Source organism: Lipophrys pholis (assembly GCF_963383615.2).
Source record: "Lipophrys pholis genome assembly, chromosome: 21".
Taxonomy (NCBI): Eukaryota; Metazoa; Chordata; class Actinopteri; order Blenniiformes; family Blenniidae; genus Lipophrys; species Lipophrys pholis.
The window spans coordinates 9241049-9266979 of record NC_137649.1 but is presented as its reverse complement, the minus strand read 5'-3'; the positions used below and the strand labels follow the sequence as shown (position 1 = coordinate 9266979).

Here is a 25931-nt window from a genome sequence, read left to right as displayed (position 1 = left end):
TGTGTGTGTGTGTGTGTGTGTGTGTGTGTGTGTGTGTGTGTGTGTGTGTGTGTGTGTGTGTGTGTGTGTGTGCGTGCGTGCGTGCGTGCGTGCTTCCGTGTTTGTTAAATAAGCTTGTTTGCATGCATATGGCTCACCAGTAAACAGAGTTATGATTGACTGATTGAATTTTTGTTTGCTACTCTGTTTATCCGCCCGTGTTTCTTTTTTTTTGTTTTTTTTCATTCTACACTTGTTCCCCGGCGACGTACAAAATCTAGGAATGCTTGCTACTTGCATGAGGTAAACAGATGAAGTGAATAAAAAGTCAACATCAGTTTCTGATTCATGAAATCTACAGTGAAAGAAAAGGGGGTGAATGGTTCAAATAGGAAACTGTTCATGCTCAGGGAGAGTGGGGTGTGTGAGTGTGCATGAGCATTCAACTTAAGTTAACTCGAGGTTTAAGACGGGGAATAATACTAAAGCAATGATAATGTTGAACATCAAAGAGTGGATTTGGCATTTTTGTGAAATGTGTTCACTTATTACAAACTTATGTGTGTGTTTAGGTGGCTCGCCCTCACATTATGTTACTTTAACTGGAGCTCGGTCTTCTTGTTAAAGATCAATATAGCAACATCAATTTACACCTTCACCTTCGAAGTGATAACTCACAGGTTTACACTTCATTTCTCTGAATAATGGAGGCTGTGAAAAGTGTCTATGCCTGCTGGGAAGGGGTAGGCGAGTACATGCAAAATACACGAGCGATGGAGGGACAGAAAAATGTCTTGAGAAAAGGGGACTTGTTGCTATTACTGTGGAGGTGGGCAGAGGTTTGACACTGTGTTTAGGTTTGTTTTGCTGTCACTCGCCTGCACAGCTAATTCAAACCACTCCAGCGCAGGCACAGAGGCGGGCATGTTCTCATTCATTCCTTTTACGGTCATCGATGCCCTCGTTTAAGATACTTCCGAGATGAATCACCTCTGCACCGTCTTTTACTGGACTCCCCCTCTTTCCCCTAAACCGGCTATGACGGCACAACATCCTAGAATATCCTTTTTCGACCTGTTTTTTTTTTTTTTTCATAGTTACTGTCAATTATCACGTTCATTCCCTGGTGACGCAAGTCTGGCTGAAAATACAGCGAGATATTAAAAGCAACAGATGTCAATTAAAGTCGAATCAGCACATTAAAAAAAGGCCTCAACGCTGTCAAGGCCACTCAGTCAGTCCGTGTGAGCACCTGATCGCCACAGTGCTGCACACGCTTCCTCTAATTAAACACAAGCGAACAGCGGAGACGGAGTGTTGTCATTCCGAACTGGTGTTATCTCATAGGGAGTCTTTGCTGTGATGGCACTGTGCCCTCTTCGTTCTCACCTTTCTTTTTGTCTTAAGCTCATTCTGGTTCTCGTGTTCGTCCACATAGTTTTTGACATCGTTTGCCATGTGATTGTCGGGAGCCTTGAGGACAGCTTATGAAAGCTGTTGACTGAACCGTCTCCCGGCAATGTCCCAGCAGCCACTGGAAGGATCGCTGCATTGTTTAGCAGATAGTCATGTTTCTTCCTGTGCCATCATGAAACTGACATCTGGCTGTGGGGAGAGTGGGAATAATCAGATGGTTGACTTTTTTTTCTTTTAATGGTTCATCCCATTCTCTGTGAAAAGAAACTGGAAATATATTTGGGAAGTGTCGCCAGAACAAAGCAACATATTTTGCTTCCTTGGAATATGGCCAAACATTTATCTATATTATTTACTTACATTAAAAAACCAAACGATTGATTAATAGAAAACGGGTTAGTAATCTACTATTGATGGGAATATCTATCTGCTGTACTATTTTCTAGAAGTGGCTGTGATTCAGTGGTCAGAGCGGGTTGTCTTCCAATATGTTGGTCCAATCGCTCATCTCAGACTGTCCATGTGTTGAAGTGTCCTTTAGCAAGACACCAGACCCTAAATTGCTCCAGTTGCCACTCGCATGACGCCCGCAAGCATGCTAGATTGTAGTCTGCTCTTTTAAATTAGTAATCCATTCATCTTCTATGCCACTTAATCCTGCACATGGTTCTTACTTCTGTTGTCATCCGTAGATCCGGCTGTCTCAGGAGGCAACACAACAATAAATTGATAAATTGAGCATTGTGCAATACATATATGTGTATTTAAGATTGGCTGATTCTTTTAGAAGTTGATGTGTGTGCTGTGAATGTTTTGAGATGTGGGTGAGAGTGTTGCGCGGTGTGTGAGATGCCTGAATCCAGAGATTTGGCTGAGATTTTAACGTGGCAGCAAGGTGCATATTGAGCTTCAGTTTGGTGCAACTGATTCCCCTGTTAAGGCCCAAACAAGGCTTCTTTTTTTTTTTAAGACATGTTTAAGGCCTGCGAGTATTTCAAATGTTGTCATTTTAGTTTTGTGAAGTCGTTCATAAACCCTTCCCACAAGTTATCTGAAGTTTGAGGCGATGTCGTAGATTTGCTTGCATCCACGCACTCATTCACACAAAACTGTAGTATGCATAGAATATTACAAAAAAACAAAAAAACAAACAACAACCCGAATGAAGCCACTGCTAACCTTGTGTCATCTCTTCCCGCTCTCCTGTCTGTCTCACTCCATTAGGGAGCGGCGTTGCAGCAGAAGGATGCCGCTGGTGAAGCGCACCATCGAGCCCCGGCACCTGTGCCACACAGTGCTGCCAAGGAACATCAAGAATGAGCTGGAGTGTGTGACTAACATCTCCTTGGCCAACGTCATCCGCCAGCTCAGCAGCCTCAGTGAGTAAAGCAGGAACAGATGCACACATTTTAGATTAACATAGCTTCACACTGTAAGTGTTTATGTTTCAGTGTGTTGGTTAAAAAGCAGCTAATTTAAAAAAAATGATTATTCTGTGTAAATAATCTGAGTTACAATTTTTGGTAGTTTTTCAGTTAAAGAATAACCAAACAAACAATTAACAATAAAAAAAGACGTTTGGAGGGAACAAATGAATTGGGGCATTCAAAGACATAAAGATGGCAGCAGTTTAACTATATGTAAATCCATCCACCAGTATTAAATGTGTATTTGTTTGAGGTATCATGAAGTAATTGTGTGCTTTAGTGTGAATACAATTCTTTGTTCTATCGTAGTAACTTTGTACTTGTAGTTTGAATTTGTATATTACTGATGGAAAGTGTGTGACGGGAGGGGAGAAAAAAAAAACCTGCTGCATATTGCACCATATGGTCACGAGTCGTGTCACGACTTTGATTCAGTACACAAAGGACTCGTGGGCGATAAAGTAAAATCATTTCCTACATTTAGCAGGGCAGAAGCTCAGAACATACACTGCTTGAAATGTCTCACTGTGTAAAAGGAAAAGCTTTTATTCTCTTCGGCTCGATCTGCATCTTTCTTTTCCTCGGTATCACACGGCTGGCTTTGCCAAGACGTCTCGAGCTCTCACGTCTCTATCAGAGCAGTCAGCCTGCACCAGTTGCTCCCATCGGGAGTTCATGTCACTACTGATACAGCGTTTCTCCAATCCTCAGCATCTGGAATTGCGGGTCTTTAAAAGTGTGACAGCTGGCTCAAAAGAAAAGCACTTTTATATGTCTGTGATTGTGTTTGACTAAAGATTTAATTTAATCTTTAAAAAAAAAAAAGAAGCCCATTGGTGGTGACCATAAGTTACACTAAAGTGTTCTACACCCATTTTATACTGTTGACAACAATTTGTAAATGTTTTTAATGATTCCACACAATCAGTTCGCACACAAAGTGCCATCACGAGCATTAAGGATGTTTCTTGTTGTGTACAGGTAAATATGCAGAGGACCTGTTTGGAGAGCTGTTCAACGAAGCCCACACCTTCTCTTTCCGGGTGAACTCCCTTCAGGAGCGCGTGGACCGCCTCTCCATCAGTGTCACACAGCTGGACCCCAAAGAGGAGGAATGTGAGTGTTGTGTGTGTGGATGTGTGTGTGTGTGTATGTGTCTTCCAGTGTTGATAGCAGGTATTAAAGGCACAGGTAGCTGCGAGATGGCATCATTTTTCACCCCCCAATAATCAAAACCTGGGCCTCTATTAGAAGCATTGTGCCGGAGAGTCCCTTTGGCTGGATCCTTGTTTATCCAATAACAGCGTTTTCTTTGTGGGGAGAAATTGGCTATGTGGTGTGCCTGTGACTGTTGTAAGCTATAATAGAAATGAATGGGATAATCTCTGAGAGCGTCAGGTAAGCCAGGTTAGCCTCAGAGAGGCAAGGCAGGATGACAGGAGAGCGAGTGGAGAGTGCAGTGGGTGCAAAGTAAAAAGAGAGAGAATCACAGCAGTATAATACTACGCTCCAAGGCTCTGTATCGATTTCCCATGGGCCGGCAGTGTGTTTACGGCTCTGCACAATGCTACTCTAACTGCTTCCTTGTCACTGACATAGACAGTAAAATGCTCACTCAGTTGTGCTCGCTGCTTTTGGCTTTCCTGTGAATGCGAGCAGAGGCTCTGCTGCCTTTTTTTTTACTAGGCGATGAATTGTTTTTCAGTTTGTTTTGTTTGTTTTCTTGCAGAATGTGTTTGTTTTAAACTCAGTGTGGCAATGAACCCGTGCAACTCTTTAGTAACTCGTCACCCTCGCGTTCATTTGGCACTACACTTTTTCCTCTCCCGCAAATCGCTCACATATTCAATGAATTGCATCTCTCTCATCTTATTCCCCTTTCCCTCCTCCTGCAATTTTCTTCTTTTATCTCCTCTCCACCACTCTACACTTCGTCCTCACCCTTTCCACGTGTGGTATCTGTGCTAATTGAATAACTGCAAGGGATCTAATTTCCGAAGTCTGCTGTGCAGGTCCCAACTGGTAAATGAGTTCATATTATCCTGTTGAGGTTAGAGGGCAAGCTTCCACTAATACCCATACTCATGTATTTGTGTTTTTTGCAAAGGGTAATATATTCATATTTATCAGATATTTATTAGATTCACATACTGTATGTGGATTTACTGTGGAAAATACCCATGACAACAATATTTACTTGTTTTTCACATTATTTTGTTGCCGTGTTTAGACTGTATTTTTGCATTTAATGGTATCTGTGCACGTGCACCCAGCATGCTGGCTTGAGAGACACCGGATAAGAATCAGCTCAGTGGCAGTTTAAGTGTGTGGCTGTGGGGGAGAAACCGGCGGGCGGAGAGAGTAAGAAAGATGGAAGGATAGAGGGATGGGTGCATAATACAGGGCACTGCAGCAAAAGCAGTGGAGTGTAAAAGGATTGTACCGCAGAATTTTCTGGGCCAGGTTGAAATGGCCTCTTCTGCAGGTTTCCGAGATTCCCCACTCACTTTTTACTCCTCCACATTCATTTATGACCAAATTAAGATGTTTTGTAAACGGCGAAACCAACTCTCCGCTTTATCTCCCACTACATATGGATGATTTGTGAAATGAAGTGATAAATTAGTAAAGAAACCTTCTCCGTTTTGACTCCCAAAAGTAAGAGTAGAATTGATTGCTTATACCCTAATAAGGTCAAGCACACACTGCTAAACAAGTCTACGCTTTAAGCATAAGCATATGACTTGACTTGTAATTGCTTGCGTAGGTCTGTGGTTACCCGGAGAAAGCGTGAAGAACAGGAGAATGAGTGCACACAAGGATGGGACCATAAATCAGGACTATGGAGGGATATAGATAGGAGGATGGGGGTCGGGTAGGATGGAGGAGAATGCAGCACACAATGAGTATTATTCACAAACACTGCCAACTAAACCTCTTTCTCCGAAGCACTGTACAACCGCAAATGACGCAGGGAGACTTGAGGCTCTAAAAACATGGATCTGATTCATTGGAAGCCAACTGGTGTACAGGGAATTTCATACCTAATGTATGTTTGTTAGAAAAGCTTAACATTGTAATTATGGAGTTAAATACAATTGATATCTGGTTCAGATGTGGTAATATCCCACCATCACCTGTAGAATTAATAAGCGGCGACCAAATTTTGTCTGGCATGGTTCATAATTACTGCATTAGTATAAATATATTCCAAGGCTTTTTTCCTTGAAAACAAGTGGGGTTATAATGTGTTCAGGGTCTACTTTTCTAATTTTCAGCTCCTGGTTTAATGCTGAATTTTGTATAACAACAGTAGAAACAAGGTTGGTTGGATGCAATTTGCAGACATCTGACTGAGCCAGTGAAACGCCGGGTGTTTGTAATTAAAATTACCTTGGTGATCATACCGGTGGGACTGACAAGCCAGCTGGATGTTGTTAATAAGCCATTTAAAGGTTTTATAATGCTAAAAGAGAAGAATTGCATGCAGTGGAGATGTAGTGAATACAATTAATTTCTTTGTCAATAAAAACAAAAAAAACAAGATTTTTGAAAATTCACATTATAATCAGGGTCCTATATCTGGATCATTACGCTATTTGTAGTAACAAACAACACATTGGGCATGAAAACCTAGTTTGACTTAAAATGAAAGCTTAAATCAGACTTCTGCCACAGTATAAAAACATCAAGGAACATTAAAGTGTTAGATTTGATTTTAGTCGAGTTGTAGTTAAACCGCCTGCCTTGGTTTTATTTACACAGCCATAAGACTGAAACGCAACCGCAAGGTGCTGTGAGGATATATACCATCTGAGCAGAGACTGATTCTTTATTCTGTGAAAAACTCTGCAGTGTAAACAACTTTGATAAAACTATATAATATCCATTTGAAGATGATTTTTAGCCATAGTTAGTAACCAAAGCTACTGTTTGTCGGTGCACTTTTTGAACCTGTTGGTATTGAACGAAACCACCACCAATTAATGACGTGACTTTGCTAAATTATGTTTAAGATTGTCGCAGCAGATGTGATTCAAGTCAAGCATTAGTAGTTCAATTTGTCAGCCTCATCTGAGTTTTTAGCCAGTTGCCATTAAGCATGAGGCAGCTTAATGAGGATTGGAGGGTATGGAGGTATTATTGGTGAAAAGCGTTTGAGCGCTTGTAAAAGTGGAGTTTGTCATTGTGAACTGTGAGTTGTATACCTGTATAATTTTTTTCTCTCCACAAATACAACACTACAGTTACACATTCACAAATTCTTATTTGACGGATTTCCGGAGAGAGGATTTTGTCCTGCAGCCAATCAGAAGAGAGGAGCTTTTCTCTGGTTTGATGCGGAAACGGAGGACAGGAGTGACGGGACGAGACATTTTTTCAGCTTTGCGTCGGAGTTAATTCATTAACGTGGCTAAAAAGACAACACGTGTCTGTTGCTGTTGCATCAATGAGTGTGTTGATTCCAAGCGAGGAGAACCTTTACTGTGCATCAATACAGACAAAATACCTTCTGATTGGCTGCAGGCCAAAATCCTCCCTCCTGATTGGCTGTGAAATCCATCAATCTCAGATAAGCGCGGCCCTTTTCACCAGCTGAGCCGCAATGTGTGATTTGCAAAACAGAATCTGTGACGCGTGGAGAACAACCTCACATTGATACAGGTGCACAAATATGTTTTTTTTTTAATTTGTGACTTGTAAAACAAGATTTGTGGACCTGTATTTAAGAATTTGTGAATGTGTAAGTGTGGTGTTGTGTTTGTGGAGAGAAGACAATTCTACAGGTATACAACTCACGGTTCACAACTACAAATTCCACTTTTACAAGTGCTGAAACTTTTCTCACCAATAATACCGCCATAGTGAGAGCCCGAAAGTGGTTTTCTAATCTGCTGATGCATCATTTTTATTTGACACTGCTATATTATGTGCCAGGTGTCAAACAGCATAACCCTTTAGGATTTCAAACAGTGCTCATGATTAAACATAAGTGGATCTGAAGGCAGGGATTCTGAAACATTTCAATCGATGATGGTGTTATGGTTCCCAGAGAAGCACTTTGCGGTTGAATATTTCTAGATACTACACGACAGGTGTTCATAAACATGATATGGAGTTCCATTGTATGGGACCATAAGGACACAGTGTTAATGCGGTGGGGGACATGAAAGATGCTCGTCTGAAGGTCAGGGAGGGACGTGGCATGGAGTGATGTCCACCATGATGTATGCAGTGTCATTGATAGCCCAGTGGTTGAGGGCAAAAGGGCTTCATCATGTGATTTAATGCATGCTACACACCAGAGCTTGCACACAGTCACACTTAGCTCACAGCCAGGTGACCCTTTAAAGGGTACCGTCCCCCACACTGGCCTTTCGGCCTCGCTTTCCATCCTCCTTGCACCTCCTCTCCTCTCTAGCTCGCCAACTGCACCCCCGACCCCCGACCCCCCCCACCCCACTCTGCTGCACCTCCTCTGTCTTTGTTGTCCTCCCCAGTCTTCTCCCATCTCTCTGATTGATCTCTGCTCTGCCTCCATCTTGCGTGAATGCTATTTGTGGGCTGTCAGGCTCTCTTCCCCCTATCACTCGAGTCGGCCAAACTAATGGCCTGTATCCACTATTTAATGGCAGCGTTATATCACTGCACTGGCTGCAAGCCATTATGGAAGGCCACAAAGCCACCCCAAGTCCCTCTGGGCTCTCACCGCTTCTTTAGTAGTGTCTCCTTCTGTTACTCTCTTCTTCTATTACTTCTTTCTCTCTTTATACATACATCTATCCTACACATGGCTTCTACCTCCTGATAATAGGACTTGACTTCTGTGTGTCACTCTCCGATGACACCTTTTCAACGTGCGCTTTTCTTAGTCGCTTGTCTCCTTGATTCTTTTAACGGGCATCTGTGAAGTCAGTTAAACTGTTCTCCCAATGTTTACTTCCTGTGTTTAGTTGCCTTGTTTTTCCCACACTCATATCAGCATGGGTGCAGCTTTTGGATTTGAATATCTGCTTAAAGTCTATCACATTTAGCATCCATCCATCCATCCATCCCAAAAGAAATTCTACATTGCTCGCACTCATGTTTTCTATATTTACATGTCCTCTATTATCGATATTGTGCATAATGTCATGTGAAGGATGGGAGATTTTAATTAAATCCACGGCCGAGGTCAGATTGATAGTCATTGTCATCCAGCATTGCAGTCTTTTGTATCGGTGGAAATTGTTATAGTTCAACAGGAGAAAGTGGGCAGTAATAGTTGCAACAATAAAAATGAAAACCTGTGCCATGATTGTGAAATCCAAGCAGTTTAAAGCTTTGTCAAGGTCAGTTAATGAAATGAAAATATTCCCATAAACCGTATGAGCAACCGAGAGTGTAGTGTTTTATCATAAATATCAACTATACCACAACAGAAGTCTATAAATCAACAAGCATGATATGTTAGTGGCAGTTTTCATTTAACATCATAAAATACTAAAAAACTCATCACCGTTAGTTATCTAAGGTATTTTTCTGTTCATGTTTCATGATTGAAATGTGGATATATCACATTATATATTGCTGATGTGGTAGAGCAGTCGATAAATGATAATATACTTAAGATCAATTTAAGCTATGGAATTACTAAACATGACACACATACTGCTCTGTTTCACGTTTGGCCGAAATAGGAGATGGTGATGAGACAAAATGTACATCCCACTCACACCATTATGCAGATGCAGAAAGAACATTTACGCATAATAGTTCATCCATTATGGGTAATGAAAAGTAACTCTATGTTAGAAACACTGTGCTAAAAGCCCACTCAGAATAAATTGACTCCTATGGTTTATACTTCTGTCTGCACCAGCCTGTAGTGGTAATCCATTTGTGAATTGGTGTGTTGTAATTGTGAAAGATAAACAAGATTCTCATGCAAGACGATAATTGGTTTTGTACATCTGTTACTCAGTTTGATGCCAACCATGAGAATGGCGGCGTTGATTTACTGAATATAAGCCTAAGCTGGAACTTCTCTCATGTTTTGTCACTAAACAAGAGTTTTCAGTCAAATATAGCCAAAAGACCCGAGCCCAAACTAAACCAGATTGGGGGATGTCAGTCCCCCTGATCCCACTCAAAGCTCTGCCCCTGCTCCTCTGACTGCACAGTGTGTTACAATGCAAATACTATGTCCCCATAACAATCCCAGATGGTTTACATTATTCTTTATTTCCTCCCACTTATCATAATGTCTGTCTCACTGCAGGACAGGAGTCCCAGTTAACTCTCACACTATGTGCACGACACTAAAGACATAACAAGGTTTCCATTGCAAAATGAGAGCACGAGGAGACGGAGAGGACAAAATAAAAGATAGAGGACAAAGTGTAAACATCCTTATAAGCGGGAGCAAGAAGAAATGGGAAGAGATGAGCACAAAACTGAATCAGACAGAGGAAAGAGTTATTCAGGGACGCAGTGGGAAGAGTACTGAAAGGGAAATATAGAGCAACATTTGCATTGAGGTACAACCGGGAAGAGAGCCATCCCTGCATGTTAAAAGACAGCTTGGCCTGTGACTTTTCTTATCTGCCATGACTGCGTGTAGGACTGCATCTCTATGAGATAGAGGATGAAAAGACAGGAAGAGTAAAAATAAAGCATAATTTGCCTGAAATTTGGAGGGAATCTAAAGGTGTGTGACTGACAAGAACTTGCTCACCTCTCTCTAGTTGAAGTGTTTCAGCCAGATGCTATCTGTCTCAGGAAGAGATATGGGGGGAGGAGACAAACTATCCAACACTGGATCACTGATAAGAAGCTTCACATCCGGAGATCAGAGGCTCCTGCTGCACCTGCCGCTGCCAGATCCAGCGCACTCACACTTTACATCTGTGTTTGTGAGGACTCTCATTGACATGATGCATTCCCTAACCCTGTCCTCTTGACTCATCCATTATTGAAATAAAGGCATAACCTTGGCCCATATTTCTAAACCTCATCCTAAAGCTGTGTCAGAACCTTCTCGCAACCTTTTGACGACGTGTCAGACTGAAGAAAAAGTCCCCACTCCCCGGGTCTGCAAAGATGCATGTGCACAAAGTCACAAAGTACGCACAAGTACCATCTCTCACTAACTTCTTTATTCACCAACATGTGTACGCTCACATTTTTCTCATTCCCTAAATGTCTTTACTAAATGGATGAAGTTGGTAGTTTAGATGAATAGGTGACATACGTAATCATTTCAAGATACCAATCTGCGTGTGTGTGTGTGTGTGTCCCTGTATTGATTAGTGTAGTACGCTTCTCCGAGGGCTCAGTGTTGCTGACGTTTCCAGCTGCCTCACTGGCTCAGATCACTGTCCTGGCACAGACCTCTGCGGCGCCTCTTTCTTGTTCATAACTTTTTGCACCTGCATGTCACCATCTGACGGCCACTCACACTCCCCAGATTCACCAGGTCAGCAGGATACAGTGCTATAGCTCAAGTCAGACACTCACCTGTTGGCCCCGGCAACGTGTTGTCCACCTGTAACAATCTTATCCGGGGATGAACGCTGCAGACTTGGGAGCGTATCGCCATTGGCTCCTGACCTTCACTCTGTGGAACAGGAGCAAGGCAAATAGCTTAATGCCCTTCACGGGTCACCAAGGCATCAGAATAACCCATCACTTTAGTGTTTATATCTCTTCCCACATCTCTGTCTTTTACTCTCCAATATTTTTGATCTTTAGCTCATCATTAGCTCCCACTTATCCCTGGCATTTCTCCCCTGTGATCACTGCGGGGAGGGAAATCGCCGTGGCACTGTGGCTACGACTTTGATTAGAGCCCTTTTCACCAGTAAACCCCGACATCACTTATCTAGTAGGAACCGATAAATTCATTCTTTCAAACTGCCTAGCAAACCATGACTTAAATTCTTTAAAAAGAATTCAAATTGTTGAAAGTTGAAGGTAAGTGAAATCTGTATCAAGGAATTTAGTTGAATGAGGCAGAATGACCGTTCAACAACCTGTTTAGGCTTAAAGGAAAGTCTGACTGGTATTGCCTGAAGCCATGAAATTCAAACAGTATTCTTTTGTCTGAACCTTCAGACTTTTGTGAAGAGGACATCTAGGCCCTTTTGCTGGTACTATTTAAAATAAATCTTTAAAATGACTTCTAAACCAAATGTCTTACCCCCATATTAGTAAACCGATATTCTATCAACATACCAAGCCTGTATTGTCATGACAACAATAACGATATGTGCAATGCATTTATTCTATGACATGTCGCAGTTTGAGTGTGACAGTGGTTTGTGTTGTGCATAGCCTCAGATACTTGACCTGTAATGTGTTTTGGAAATAATCAACTGTTTTATGGTGATAAAAACAGTTTTATTTAGTCAGATTCCTCAAATTGACTTATTTTTCCCATGGTCCCTTTCATAAACACTGATCAGCAACATCAGTGAAGTAAAGACGTATCGACAAAGTCTAAATGTTACCATTCACTGCAGAGACAGACCATATCAACATCTTTTAATCGTAAATTGCGCAGTAATAGATGTTTTGGAGCTGTTACCGCCTCAATTTAAACATATTCGCGTGACTATTCTTTCACAATGTTGCCTCATTTACAATCTACAGTAATTCCTCTCATAAAATGAGAGGTTATGGCCAAACTATGTTCAGAGTTCTAGTAAATGCCTACTTCTTTTGCATTAAAGAGGATTTTATCAATACATGGGCACTAAATAAACAGTTCTGAGTGAGTAAAGCTGTCTTTAGGAATCTGTGGAGCGGTTTGCACCGAGTGTGCGTTCTGAATTGGAAGCCAAGTACCCAGGTTGGTTCTGGGATGAAATCTGCTTCTGTACTGCTTTATCAGACATAAACAGATGTCGACCGACTCTGAACGAAAACTTTGAGAAAGCTGTTCGAGCTTCTGACATTTGTGGATAAGGAAGCACATTTAGCAGAAGAGTTTTTATATATATTTTAAATTGCACAGGTGTAATTTTGACAAGTATTGGAGGTGTAAGATAATGCAAAGAGGTATTTTTTTTTTATGCTCACCATATATGCGTGTTTTCTTGCATGTGAGTGAGTTTCTGGGCTTCTGTACTTATTCTCTCGTGCTGTCTTTGAAGCTTAATCCACCCTCTGGCTCTGCTCAGGTTACTGTGCCTTTCTCCTGGGAGACTCGTGGCTTTCTGTTTTTCTCATTGGAATCAGGCTACATGTTTTCATGCTTCACTCTTGTGTCTTTATTTGCACCCTCTCTCATTAGTTTTTATCTCTGGCCTTTTCTTTAGTGGCCTTTCTGCTCCGTCAGTGTTCTTAACAGTGTTTTGGTGAATGTTGCTTTCATGTAAGATGCTGCTCTTTGTCTCTCTCTCTCTCTCAGTACATCTTCTCTGTCCCTTGTTTTCATTACACTGCCTCTGTTGTGACCATGCAGCTTTATTATCTCCTGCTTGTCCCCCACTTCCTCTCCTTTTTGCTTCTCACACTCACCAAACCGTGGCTCCCTGATATTGTTTGGTAATGACAATACTTCAATACTTAGGGTGGTTGATCTTTGACTATTTTCATTTAGTGGAAGACATTATCCTGCAGTTTAATTCAGCAATGAATGGATGTAATCCTTGTAGATGCTCCTCTGTAAGTGCTTGTGACTCAAATTGTTTTGTTTGTTCTGCTTAAATATAACAACTTTCCTTTTTCGGGGGGGGGGGGGGGGTTTGGGTAGCCTAAGAGGATCGTTTTCTACAGTGTTTCAAGTTAAAAGTTAGTTTTTGCTTCTGTGTTGTCATTGTTTTGTGTGTGGTATGGCTAAAAGAGGACTAACAGAGCAATGCTTTGGCTGACACGACTTTCACAGTCTTCCCCTGGGCGGCGGTAAAGTGTATCCATTTGTCACTCCCTCATGTATAATTCAGATCTGGTTGCAACGTTCTGGATTTCTTTCCAAGACTCTGCTCTCCAGATTGAGAGTTTGCATTGGTCCGGGTGTTTTTTCTCTTCTTCTTCAGAGTGTATTTCTGAAAGCTCAGACTGTGCAGCATTGATTTCCTCGTGTGATCCCTCTGCCCTCCGAAAATGCTCGTTATTCTCAAATGAAAGAAAGGCCATCACGCCATCATTTCCACTTCGACCTCGGCTTTACCTAGCCGAGCTCGGCTTAGCCATTATGTGTGGTGTTGGTTTACTTCAGGGGAACTGAAATGAACCAATTAGAGCAACAGTGTAGCGTTAGCCCAAGGGAGGATGATTAGTGGTTTATAATAGCTTCAGCTCTGTGATGTTGGTGGCGACTGCTCGAGTGATGATGTCAGTGTCAATTTTGATTATGATAATGATGAGATGAAAGCAGACGGTACTTATTGTGTTTTTCTTTAACGGGGGGACACAGACAGGAAGTCTGCCAGTTGGTGTATGTATGTTTCTCTGAAAACAACAGGCAGTTGTCTTCATCGTATTCTTCCGTCTGTTAGTCACACTGTTGGCAAACACACATGTATCAGATTACTGGGAGCCTGATTTATTAACTACATTCTCTATGTTCTCTCCATCTGTTTACCCTCACAGTGTCTCTTCAGGACATCACCATGAGGAAGGCCTTCAGGAGCTCCACTATTCAGGACCAGCAGCTGTTTGACCGCGAGTCTTTGCCCGTCCCGATGCAGGAGACTTTCCACACCTGCGAGCAGCCGCCACCTCTCAACATCCTCACTCCCTACAGGTCTGAATCCCGCTTATTTCATTCCCGTCACAAAGTCAGAGAGGACTTTGAATCAAAAACGGTCTCAGATGACGCTTTGTTCAGGTGAAGTACTTTTTAGTGTAGCTGGAGTAAAAAACAACAACAAGGGATTGCTCACAGACGAGGGACGTTTAAAAGCCTGAATGAAAGATACAAGTGCTACATCTTGTTTACCGACTGACGCATCATTGAACAGTGTGTTATATTATGAAAAGAGAACACTTTTATTTCTGCTCCAATGAGATCTTACTGCATGTTGTCATTGCAACACTTGTACTTGTTGTTTAGTATAATTACTTTGCTTCAACAGCATGATTACCTGTTAAAGAATTTAAATACATCTATCACCACTGCACGGACTTAGAGATATACTTTCTTATCCTTGCGCACAAACACAAATGAAGGATACTAGAAACACTTTGCTGTCAAGTATTGCAAAAACCATTGAACGAGTCAGAATGATGATGCCTGGTGGCATATATTGACCCTGTGAGTGGGGAAGTCAACACATAAGTCAAGTGTTTCCTTAAATGATGATAGTTTATCATTCCAGATGGGAACTTATTCCGAAAAAAAAAAAAAAAATTTAATGTGCGTGCGAATTACATCAGGAATAGAGGTGATTGGACGTAACAAGAATCTGGAAATTGATTGGAGAAAAAGACCATTAATACCCAGCATGTCCTCCTTCTTCTGAGAAGAAAGTATACCAACTAATTTTTAATAGAACACACCGTTGTAACTGAATATTTGAAAACATCCTGCTGATTCAAGATTCTCAGTAGTGCTCAAGTCATCTTAAAACATGGACATGTTAGTATTGACCTAATAACTGCTACTAATCATGAGAAAAGGCCCATGTGTCATGAGTAGAGAGTCAAAAATTTCAGAGTTGGCAGCCGAGGTTGCAAAAAAGACAATTGATTTACTCACCGCTCCCTAAGTTGAAAACCATGTGTCGTCTTTACGTGGAAGTTCAGGCTGAAGCTTCAGAGCCACACTGATCCTCCACCATCCACTGCCATCTTGCATTCCTCCGTCTTTAAAACAGAGACAAGCTATTGCCAGACAGTTCTCAGATTAATTTGAATAATGATCAGGAAAACAAAACAAGACGTCTATTAATGGCAGTGCTTTTTTAATGCAGTGCAGTCACGTGCATGACTGAGCCATAGTGTAAACAAATGTTTTATTAATGATGCATTCCCCTTCTGTTATCAAGTTCACAGTACACAGTCATATTCTCGGTCTGCCACAGATATTGCGAAGATATTTCCCGTATACATATGATGACTAACTGCGGATCCAGCTTTGTGCCTGTGTTTTGACTTATGAAGTCTCCGGAAGGAGGAGGATGTTGAAAGAAAGCAAGTACTAAAGGAAAACCCAACAGTCCTGACAACATTGCAAGCAATCATCTTGAAATGGGAGTGACAGAAAACTATAATGACCTTTACATGTGTTTTTCTTTTTCTATTCTCCGGAGAGTGCAAAACATAAAATCCACTCGTAGTTTATTGATTTGAACCAGAAGAGACTTTTGCACCCCACTGTGTCAACACAAAGTGCTGAAATGGCCTAGAGTTCTAGGTTTTATTGGGCCAATTCCTTTGCACTTCTCTTCCTTTCCTGCCATTATAAAAGCTTTTGTTGAGCGAGACACTGATGCAACACGCGGACTGTGGATAAAAGACACTCGGAATAAGTGTGACATCAAAAGGATGGGGAGTTTGGACTTGATGTATTTGGGTTTAGAGTAGGTAGGTCGTTAAATATAAATTTTTTTTGCACTTGGTATGTGCAATGTTGATGGCTTATACCATTTCTCAAGGTCTTTTAGTGCATCTTGAGTGCACTTCTATGTGTTTCTGTTGCTATTATTATTGGCAAGCCTCAGCGTCTTTGACACAGGGTATCTCCCTTGGCTCCTGAGGTTGAGCCCACTGAGGAGAGTGATAGAGGGAGTCATCTGAAGACAAATAATCCATAAAAAGCTCTGCTGGCCAGAACTCTTGCTCCCTTTTTTTTATTATTTCATAGCCATCTCACCCTGCTGGTTTCTCACTTCATTTTTTTTTTTCTCCTCACCCACTTGCTGTATTTTTTCCTGCAGCATCTTACAGCCCCTCTGTCATACGGTTTATAATATATGAGTCTTAACCTGGTATCACGCTTATTTCCTAGTCTTACTCTAAATTTCATAAAGACTAAAAACCATGGCTCACCTATTGTTTAGACAGGTTAAATAGCGATTGTTGAAATATACATAAAAACATGTACACCGAAACGCTGAAGCTCTGCTCACGGGCTGATGGAAGCTGCTGTCATTTTTCCATTAGCAGCGGATGGAGTAGCCCTGAGCAGCGTGGTTTAGCTCCGCTCCGTATATATAGTTGCTGCAGTGGAGTGTGGCTGGCACAGCTTCAAATCTTGTAGTGTAAACAGAACCCAGTAGTAGTACGGACCACAGCAAACACAACACACTCGCCTGAATCAATGTTCTCATGTTTGTTGTGGCCAAAAAAAGGCAAGTTTTACACATTTCAAAAGGAAAACTGCTATAATTGTCCTCATTACTGCCGGAAATCTTCACAGTCACGGAAAAGCTAAAACATAGTTGGGTTTTTTTGCCTCCAGTTGAATTCATTAGGGTCAGTATCTTATTTTTTTTTTATCTAGCAGCCTTTATCTAACTCATCAATATCTGCTTATCAACATATAGTTCTGGAAATTATTCTTAAATCATCCATCTGACTTCTTTGCCTCTTCATCCAGCTTAGGGACGGAGGGGGCTGGGGCTAATCGCTATGGACAAACACAGAGAGGCAGACGATTCCACACACTCACATTTGCACCAATTTCATGTTTTGGGACTGTTTTTATTGTTGGCAGATGACAGTGTTTGAGCTGATTCCAAATGCCAATGAGCAGGATACACCTTAGACAGGTCACACACACACACACACACACACACACACACACACACACACACACACACACACACACACACACACACACACACACACACACACACAAACACACACACACACACACACAGAATGCTTACAAGGTCTTGAACCCTCCACTCAAACCACTACACCACCATGCCGCCTGCTCAGTGAAACACCATATTATTAAAGTAGTTAGTATAATCTTTATTTTCTGCTCTTTGAGTGTTAATTTATTCATCCACTCTAGTTTAGTTTACATCATTCAGAATTTTGTGTCTATCAAATTTGAAGGGCTGATTAGGGGTGTAGATTTCATTTCTGTGATTCATAATTTAGAATACGTCCCATATTTTGATCTTTTAGATTGCTTTGCTCTCCTCAGTCTCCTCTGCTCTACCACACTGAGAGGCTCCATGGGACTCCTCCAGGCTGTTATGTCTCAGATCCACCCTGAGCTCAGCGTCTGTGCTCAAGCACACAAACACTCAGCTCATAATGTGAGAAGGGAGGAAGGAAATACCAAGCATACTAATTTACACAAATTCGCAAATCCTACCTGCAGAGCGCAAACGTACACACACTCTAGTAGCTCTCTTGCCTTATCCCATTGTTGAATTCTGTTTATTCCCTTTGTTGTGCTGCGAATCATTAAACTTCCCTCTCTCGCCTTTTGAAGCTTTGCCTTTTGAAGTTCGGCCTTCTCACTCTTATCCGTGTCATTTGTAAATAATTCCCATCCAAGCCATTGCTGACGCGGGATGAAAGCAGCGATGTATATTTTAGAATTAAAAACTGCTGTCCGCTTTCTGAATATCAAAAACAACCACAAATGTGTCCACTGGCCCTTGCAGAGGATGGATTTGAAAAACACCAAAAAGGTGAAATTACTTAAAAAAGAAGGGGTAATAGAAGAAAAATGACATACACTTCAGTGTATTTTCATCCATCAAACTTAATAAATCTGATATTTGTTGTGTGTTTTTGGACTGTTACTATGGTGTAGTGGTCTGTTTGGTCACCTCATAGCAAGAAGGTTCCTAACTTGTGGAGTTTTGCTCTGTGGAAACTGACTTTAACGTCCAGTCAAACGACTTCCATTCAATCAATTATATAGTGAGCTACATCGACTCAAAAAAATGAAAAAAATGAAATTATAACAGACAATTCAAATGGAAAGGACATCACACATAAAAAATTAAAAGCCATGATAAAAAGAAAGCTGTTCAGATGTGACTTCAAAGACGTCCTGATGAGCTCAAAAGACAAATCATCCTAAAAGCACTTTAACAGAAACTGTTCAGTCGCTCTTAGTCATCAGAAGTGACTCCGATGTGACCAGCAGAGCTTCTTCCTCAAATCTTAGTGCTCTGCAAGGCTCATTTAGGTTATTAAGTCAGAAATATATCAAAGTGCCAGACCATTTCAAGTTATAAAAGTGAGTAGCATTCTGAAATGTATTTTGGTGTCGGGGTGATGTCTTTCTAGTGCCTGGTGCCACTAATGAGCCGGGCAGCGGCATTTTGCCCATGAGGTTAATTGGCAACTCGTTTTAGCCTTGTGATGAACCGACGACCTCTCCAGGGTGTCACCTGCCCTTCACTCAGCTGGGATTGGATCCAACTTCAATAAAGCGGTTATTATTATATTAAAGACGGAAAGTCAGACCTCAGTTGGTAAACAGTGTGTACATATACAGTACATTTGTGGTAAAAGATCTCATTTAAATCGCTTTTGCTTCTTTTTTGCGAAATGTTTCTGCTGCTGTTACTTTGTTACCGCAGATGAGGATGAGGCACTAAATTAACTGAATTGAACTGAAATTAACCCTGAAATTAAGAGAATCAATTCAATTTGTGGACTGTCTTCTCAAGCATTGACGTTTCCACCCTCTGACCTTTGTTCGTAGCATTTTTGGGCCGTGATTATCGAGATCCTGCCTAACCTAAATAGATTCTGCTTTCAGTCTGCAAAACATGCACGTCCCATGCAAACATTTATTGCGTTTGATTAAGGGTTTAGTGTGAATTAGACTGTATAGGCAGGAACGACCGGCTGACAAGAGTACCGCTTCTGCGTTGGTTTGCAGTGATCAGCTGTAGCCCTGAGAACCCTCAAGCAGACAAACATGTAGTTGGACATTTTGGTGGAGAAACATTGGCGCATTCCAGCAAATAAATCGGAATTTGGCAAAAGCAAAAAAAACAACCAACAACAAAACAATTTAGGAAATAATCTCTTACAAAATTAACGTTTGAGGGGCAACACAGAAAATGTCTTGTTATACAGTCTGTAACCAGAAGTTGTGGCGAGCCAGGTGAGGATATGGCTCTCTGCTGACGAATGAATCGGTTTGCTCATCCTACGCCGTTAAATACAGGCAAGATAAAAAAATAATAATAATAATTTTGTGAAGCGCATTAATTGATTTGCATGAACTAAATTGATAGTGTGTGTGTGTGTACGATCAGGCTCTGTGATTTCTTTGTGATTGTGCGCTTTATACTGAATTGCACCTTTTCTGCCATCATTTGTTTTTCTTTTGTCCAAAGGCTCAAACATCAGTTTTTTAAAACCCTTTATCTTCTGTTTTATAATTCCGTCAAGAAATGTTTTTGGCAATTTCAACACACGCTGATATGAAATAACATTTGCAGCAGCACGCTTGACCCGCGTTGTATGATAATTTGTCTGTCAAGAGGGACCTTTGATTTAATAACTACCTCTATCTGTCATTGGTTTCTTTTTGTTTCTCGTCCTGTCATCATTCTCCTTCGTGACCACCATCGGCTGTGTCTTCTGTGACGGAGTACAAAAGAGTCAAGAAGTGAACAAAAGTGGAAATAAAAGATAACATTTGCTATTGTTCACCGCAAACGATGATTTCTTCGGGGAGAATAAGTTGAAGTGGCCCAAATTGCTCTCAATAATAATGTACATTAATCTTCTTTTATCTTTCACTCACCATTTTTCAGTGTTGTTTTAAATTTACAGCAACCGGTCAAACAAAGTGCGTCTGCCAGCCTACAATTCAAAACATTGAAAAGATTAGTCACAGACAGCAGTTTATTTGGGTTTTGTTTTTCAACTTGAAATGTCAAAACTTTTTGGATACCTGCTTATTTGAAGATGTATTTTATAAGACTGACTCTTCATTTTTATGTTGTAATGAATGTGCAGCTTTTTGCAATGTTCATCCATTTCACAGTAATTAGGATTCTTTATTTAAATGAGTATAGGTTAAGAGAATGTCCATTAGATTTTGTTAGGGATAGATCATGACAGTTATTCTCTTTTATTTGTCTTTAGTTACTGCAAAATGTTCAAATTTTGGACTATATTCTCAATAATCATAATTTCTTGTTTCCCTCTGCAGGGACGATGGAAAGGAAGGTCTTAAGTTCTACACCAACCCGTCCTACTTCTTTGACCTTTGGAGGGAAAAGATGCTGCAGGACACAGAAGACAAGAGGAAGGAGAGGCGGAAACAGAAGGTATGTCTATTGAATTAAAATCCCAGGGCCCTTTGTTCACGTATTTAAATGTTTCAAGAAGGGTGCAGATTCTTTGTGTTGCCGGCATAGATGGAGGGCTTCATGGTGACCAGTAGCACAGCGAGTTTAGCATGGAGGAAGTGGACAAGTGCACTTCCCACAGTCCCAGATTGATGTGCCCTGCATGAATAAGCTGACAGAGTGATTCACTAATATATTCGCAGGCTTGGCTTGGTACTACACAGCCTAATGCATTAATTAGTCACCACTCATAGATTAATCATCTCTTCCTTCAGTCAAACCCTCTTAGTTATGACTTGTGTGATCATTACATCTAATTAATGGGAGCATCTGCTGTTCACTTGCCCCCGCACAGTGCTTTTTTGCTCTGCCTCTACACAAACAAGCACGCGCACACACACACACACACACACCTACACACACACACACAGACAGCCTCACGTGGAAGATGTCGATATACATATACAATCTGATATTTGATTTTCATGCTCGCAAACACATTGAACTGACGGGGCTTCCTTGCTTTTCCGAAGAGCTCCTTTCTCTCATCAAATGCTGAGCCCACTATTCAAAACGGATGGGGTTTCCCACCCTCGCCACCAGGATCTCTAATCAGCACCAGCTTGCTTTTTCCCTGCGTGGGAAGCAGTCCTTGCTCTACATGTTGCCCCCGTGCAGTCAATCAAAGCTTATTACAGTCATGTCAATGAGGAATAAACAGCATGATTTTCCACTGAGGGTTTCATGGGAACGTAGAGGATCTAATTTGTCGGTTACGAGGTTTTTAATGATCATGGCCGATCGGCGCAGAGAGGTCACAGTACAAGCTCTTGCAAAAGAAAAATGCTTTGGAATGTAGTAATATTTACATCAGGCAGTTCGCCAGTTTAGTTAGATTCATTGCCATGCAGATTTTTTTCTTTCTTGGCATGTAATAAAATGTAAAGTGCAAATGCAGCTGCTGGCCTCCCGCTTTTGTTGAGGGGGTTAAGTTGATGTGGCTGCGAGTGGCCGAAAATCATTCCTATGATTTCATTGTAATTAAAGCCCCGGGTGGGCTCAGTTTATAAAGCCATGTTCATTTCCTTTCTCACCACTCTGGCGGATAGACAGACCCCATGGAAAGGCCTAGAAGACATTCACAGGGAGAACAGGATAGACTACAGGAACTATGTACACATATTTGTTAGTTTGTGTAACCGTCCTGCTGAATAAATGGTCTGAATGAGGATCAGTGCAATCTGTGTGCGTGCGTGCGTGCGTGCGTGCGTGCGTGCGTGCGTGCGTCTGTACAGGGTGCAGACTCACTCACTTACAGGCTGAATGTTTTCTAACGAAGATGGCACTCTCACACATAGACATACTAAATGGGTTTGTTTGAAAATTTAAGCTGTAAATAACTCTTTGGTAACTTTACACTTCATCAATTATCTCGGTGAGTGGTTGCACCACATCATCCTAATGTGCCTCTCAGTCATGGTGTTTCAGTGTGTGAGCTTGCATTCGCCGCTGTAATTATGTATACCCTTTGTACTCCATCTTGTTATTAGAACGGCAGATTGCAGATATCCTTCATTTCATCTTTGCTTCTAAATGAATCCTAAAATATACTGGACACCAGTTAATTTAAGCAGTTTCACACAGAGAGACAAATGCAGAAATGAAAAATGTAAACTATGCACAAAAACTTTGTTCTCTGGTTCGTTATGTTTTTGTTGGAATTAAATCTTATACTTTTGAAAAACTTATTTTTTTCACTGTTAACTGATGCCCTATTTGTAAGTAACATGCATTTGAGGGATGAGCAGCAGAGCTGTGCATTTTACAAACGTGATACTGTCGTAGTGACCTGAGACGGACCTCATTCAACCTCTCTACTTTTTCCTAATACTGTGGAAAGTACTGGACTATTTTTGAACTGCGAAATCACAATATGTGCATTCTAAGAAACAAGTGTTTTAACAAGACTTGTTGATGGGAGTGTGTTGTTGAAAAGATGAAATACAATCCAGGACGTGCATTTGGAGCAACAGATTTATGTTTTTACCGGATTCACTATCAGTGAATCTGCTAAACAACAGAGCTTAATACTCACAAAGCAAGAACAACTCCACTGCCTCCTCTAAAAGATTAAAACAAAAGATTAAAGGAAAGAAAACACTGAATTAACCATGAAGAACATACAAACAAAAACAGACTCGAATAAATAGTTCATGTGCAGAAGCACATGTTTCATAAATACAGATCAGTTTTGTTTTCAGTGAGCGTTCGCTTTTCTGACTGTTTTGAAGCGTTCCTAAAGGCATCGTCCTTGAATCCGGTGTACCTGCCTGTTTGCCTTCCAGTGAACATCCAATAATAACGATAATGCACATGTATTCATGCAGCTTTATTGCCTATAAATATAGAGTATCCACAGTCTGAAAGACGCATCGACATCTTGGTCATTCATGAAAACAATATCAAACCTTAAAGACACGTTTTAATCAGTTTCACTCGATATCGCTCCAGCTGCATTCGGCTAAGCAACAACCTTGAATCTAAATTGTCAACACTCGGTATCACAGGCTGTGAATAACCTGAATGAAATTGTTAAGACGAGTGAAAGAAATTATTGAAGCACAGAAACAGCAAATGTGTAGGAGTTTTACTCTTTTGTGAAACAATATAAAACCTTATCGCAGGAAAAGTGTTTAAAACTAAAATGTCTGCTTGATACTGCAAAGAAAAGTGATTTGCTCAAGTCCAAAATCAAACCAGGGAATGTAGTTTTCACCAAAAGTGGAATGACGGAATGTTTTCACCCACTTCCTTCAATCGAGTCACCAGCCATTGTCTTACTGAGTCACGTCACTGTTGGTTTAGTAATAGACTAAAAGCTCATTTAACACTGAGCTGCTCAACGGCAGAGCCAGATAGCCGATAAATGAAAAGCAAAGAGAGGCGAGAGGAAATCTGCAGTGGTCTAATCTCATTAGTTAGCCTCGGCCTCGGTGGATTAGCAGTCGACTATGTGCCGAGCAGGTCAGAGGAGAAGGAAACATCAAGAAGAAAGTCTCTGACACTGCGAAGGAAACGGATGGATGGGTAACGCTGCCGGGAAAAAAAGGGGCGAGAGAAATAAAGCTTCTCCGCCTCTTTTTGAGATCAGTGTTCGACTCCACACTGCATCAACGTCTGTCTACAGCGTCTGAATTCTCTGTGGAGAACCCTCCTTTGGCTCGTCTTCTCTTAGTCTTGTCTCATTATAGCACTCATAGGCATCCCTAATGGAATTTAGTGACATTTCAATTTGAGGCTATTTCTCCTGTTTAATGCAGTCGCAGGAATAAATATTCAAAAATTGTCCTTAAAAGCAGCGCTGCCGCCAGTTCTCATTAAAGGCTGTGGGTGCCAACTGAAGCACGCAAATGCTTTGATGGAAGAAACATAAGAACTTTTTCTCACATTGTTCTAAGCGCTTCATGAAGAAATCCCATCTGACTAAAGCATGAAAAGACTACAAGTGCCTAAATTACAGTTTGGCAGTGGATAATTAATGTCCACGCTCCATGTGCTCGGGGGGATATAATCTTCTTGTGTGTGTGAAGATTTGTCTGCGAGTGTGCATGGAAATTGAAATTGCACTTTCTGTCTTTGGAAGTATTTATATTTGTCGAGCACAATCTTTATGGAGTACTTGGAGTAACAAGTTTGCATGAAAAGACACCAGCTGTATTAACAAGAAGAGAACAAAAACACACATGACGTACTCAAGAACAATGTTTTTTTAGGAGCGAGATGCTGATACTAGTGATGCAAATTAGTGGGGGGCTGAGAGGAGTTTTCGAAAGCCTCCCTTACCAAGTGAAGATGCTGAGCATGGCACACCTTACAAGTAGGGTCCATCCATCAATATTACTGCGTAGGTTTCCTACTGGGTACTCTGGTTTCCTCCCATATTTCAAAAACCGGCATGTGAGGTTAATTGGGGCCCCTCGGTGTGAATGTGAGTGTGTGTGTGGTTTTCTTTCTCTCTGTGATGACCTGCTGACCTGCTGACCTGTCCAGGGTGTACTCTGCCTTCGCCTATAGTTCGCTGGGATTGGCTCCACAACCTTGAGAAGGATGAAGTTGTATAGAAGATGGATGGATGGATGAATTCAGGGTGACTATAGGCAAAGGCAGGTTAGGCCCTGGACAGTCTCCAGTCCATCGCAGGACAAACTCACGCATTCACATTCACACCATTAGCAATTTAGACTTACCAGTTAGTCTCAAAGGTTTTCTGGACTGGAATCTCTGAACAAAAGCCACACTTGCAAATGACAATCCGCAAATTCTACTCAAAAAGGTCCCCTAACGCAAACTCAAGCTGAACTCTGAACCACTCTGCCACCCACAATAAGCATTATAATAATTTTTAATGGACGGCTGAGAGATGACTGATTAAAACTGCAGTTCAGGTGACGACGCTAGAATAAAGTCACAGAGCCATGCGCGTCTGAATAAATCCAAACCGAGCAGATTCCTTCTCATTAAACTGATGAATAAGTTTTAATGTCCAAATCTAGGCAATGAACAGAGTACCAAAAGTTCCAAAGTCATCAAAGGTCGAGGAAAACTACAGACAGTGTGGAGTCCTGAGAGCCAGATGGACGAAGGCATGGTGCTGCACATCAGCATATGTTGCCAAAATCCTTCAAACACACAGAAAGCCTGTGCTAAATGAGAGGATCTGCACTTAGTGAAGTACTAAAACCTCAAATCTCACAGTACGGCTGTAAGAGTAGGTTCTGATTTTAAATCTAAATCCACACAATTGAACCACTCTAAACTAAGCATGGAGGAGAAATCAACTTCTATTCTCTAATTATAATCAATTATAAACCTTTTTCAGCCCAGCTCATGTCAC

The 25931-nt window shown here is 41.3% G+C and overlaps 1 protein-coding gene across 6 annotated transcripts in view; it reads left to right on the top strand.

The window, feature by feature from the left end:
* The window catches only part of wasf1 (WASP family member 1), a 64463-nt gene that overhangs the window by 25162 nt on the left and 13370 nt on the right, over positions 1-25931 (top strand). For all 6 annotated transcript variants that reach the window (XM_080491031.1, XM_080491028.1, XM_080491030.1 and 3 more), the window contains exons 2-5: positions 2620-2774; positions 3804-3938; positions 14400-14553; positions 20899-21016. In XM_080491031.1, coding sequence (XP_080347157.1) covers positions 2642-2774; positions 3804-3938; positions 14400-14553; positions 20899-21016 — 540 coding nt within the window. In that variant the 5' untranslated portion in view covers positions 2620-2641. The remainder of the gene's footprint in view (positions 1-2619; positions 2775-3803; positions 3939-14399; positions 14554-20898; positions 21017-25931) is intronic.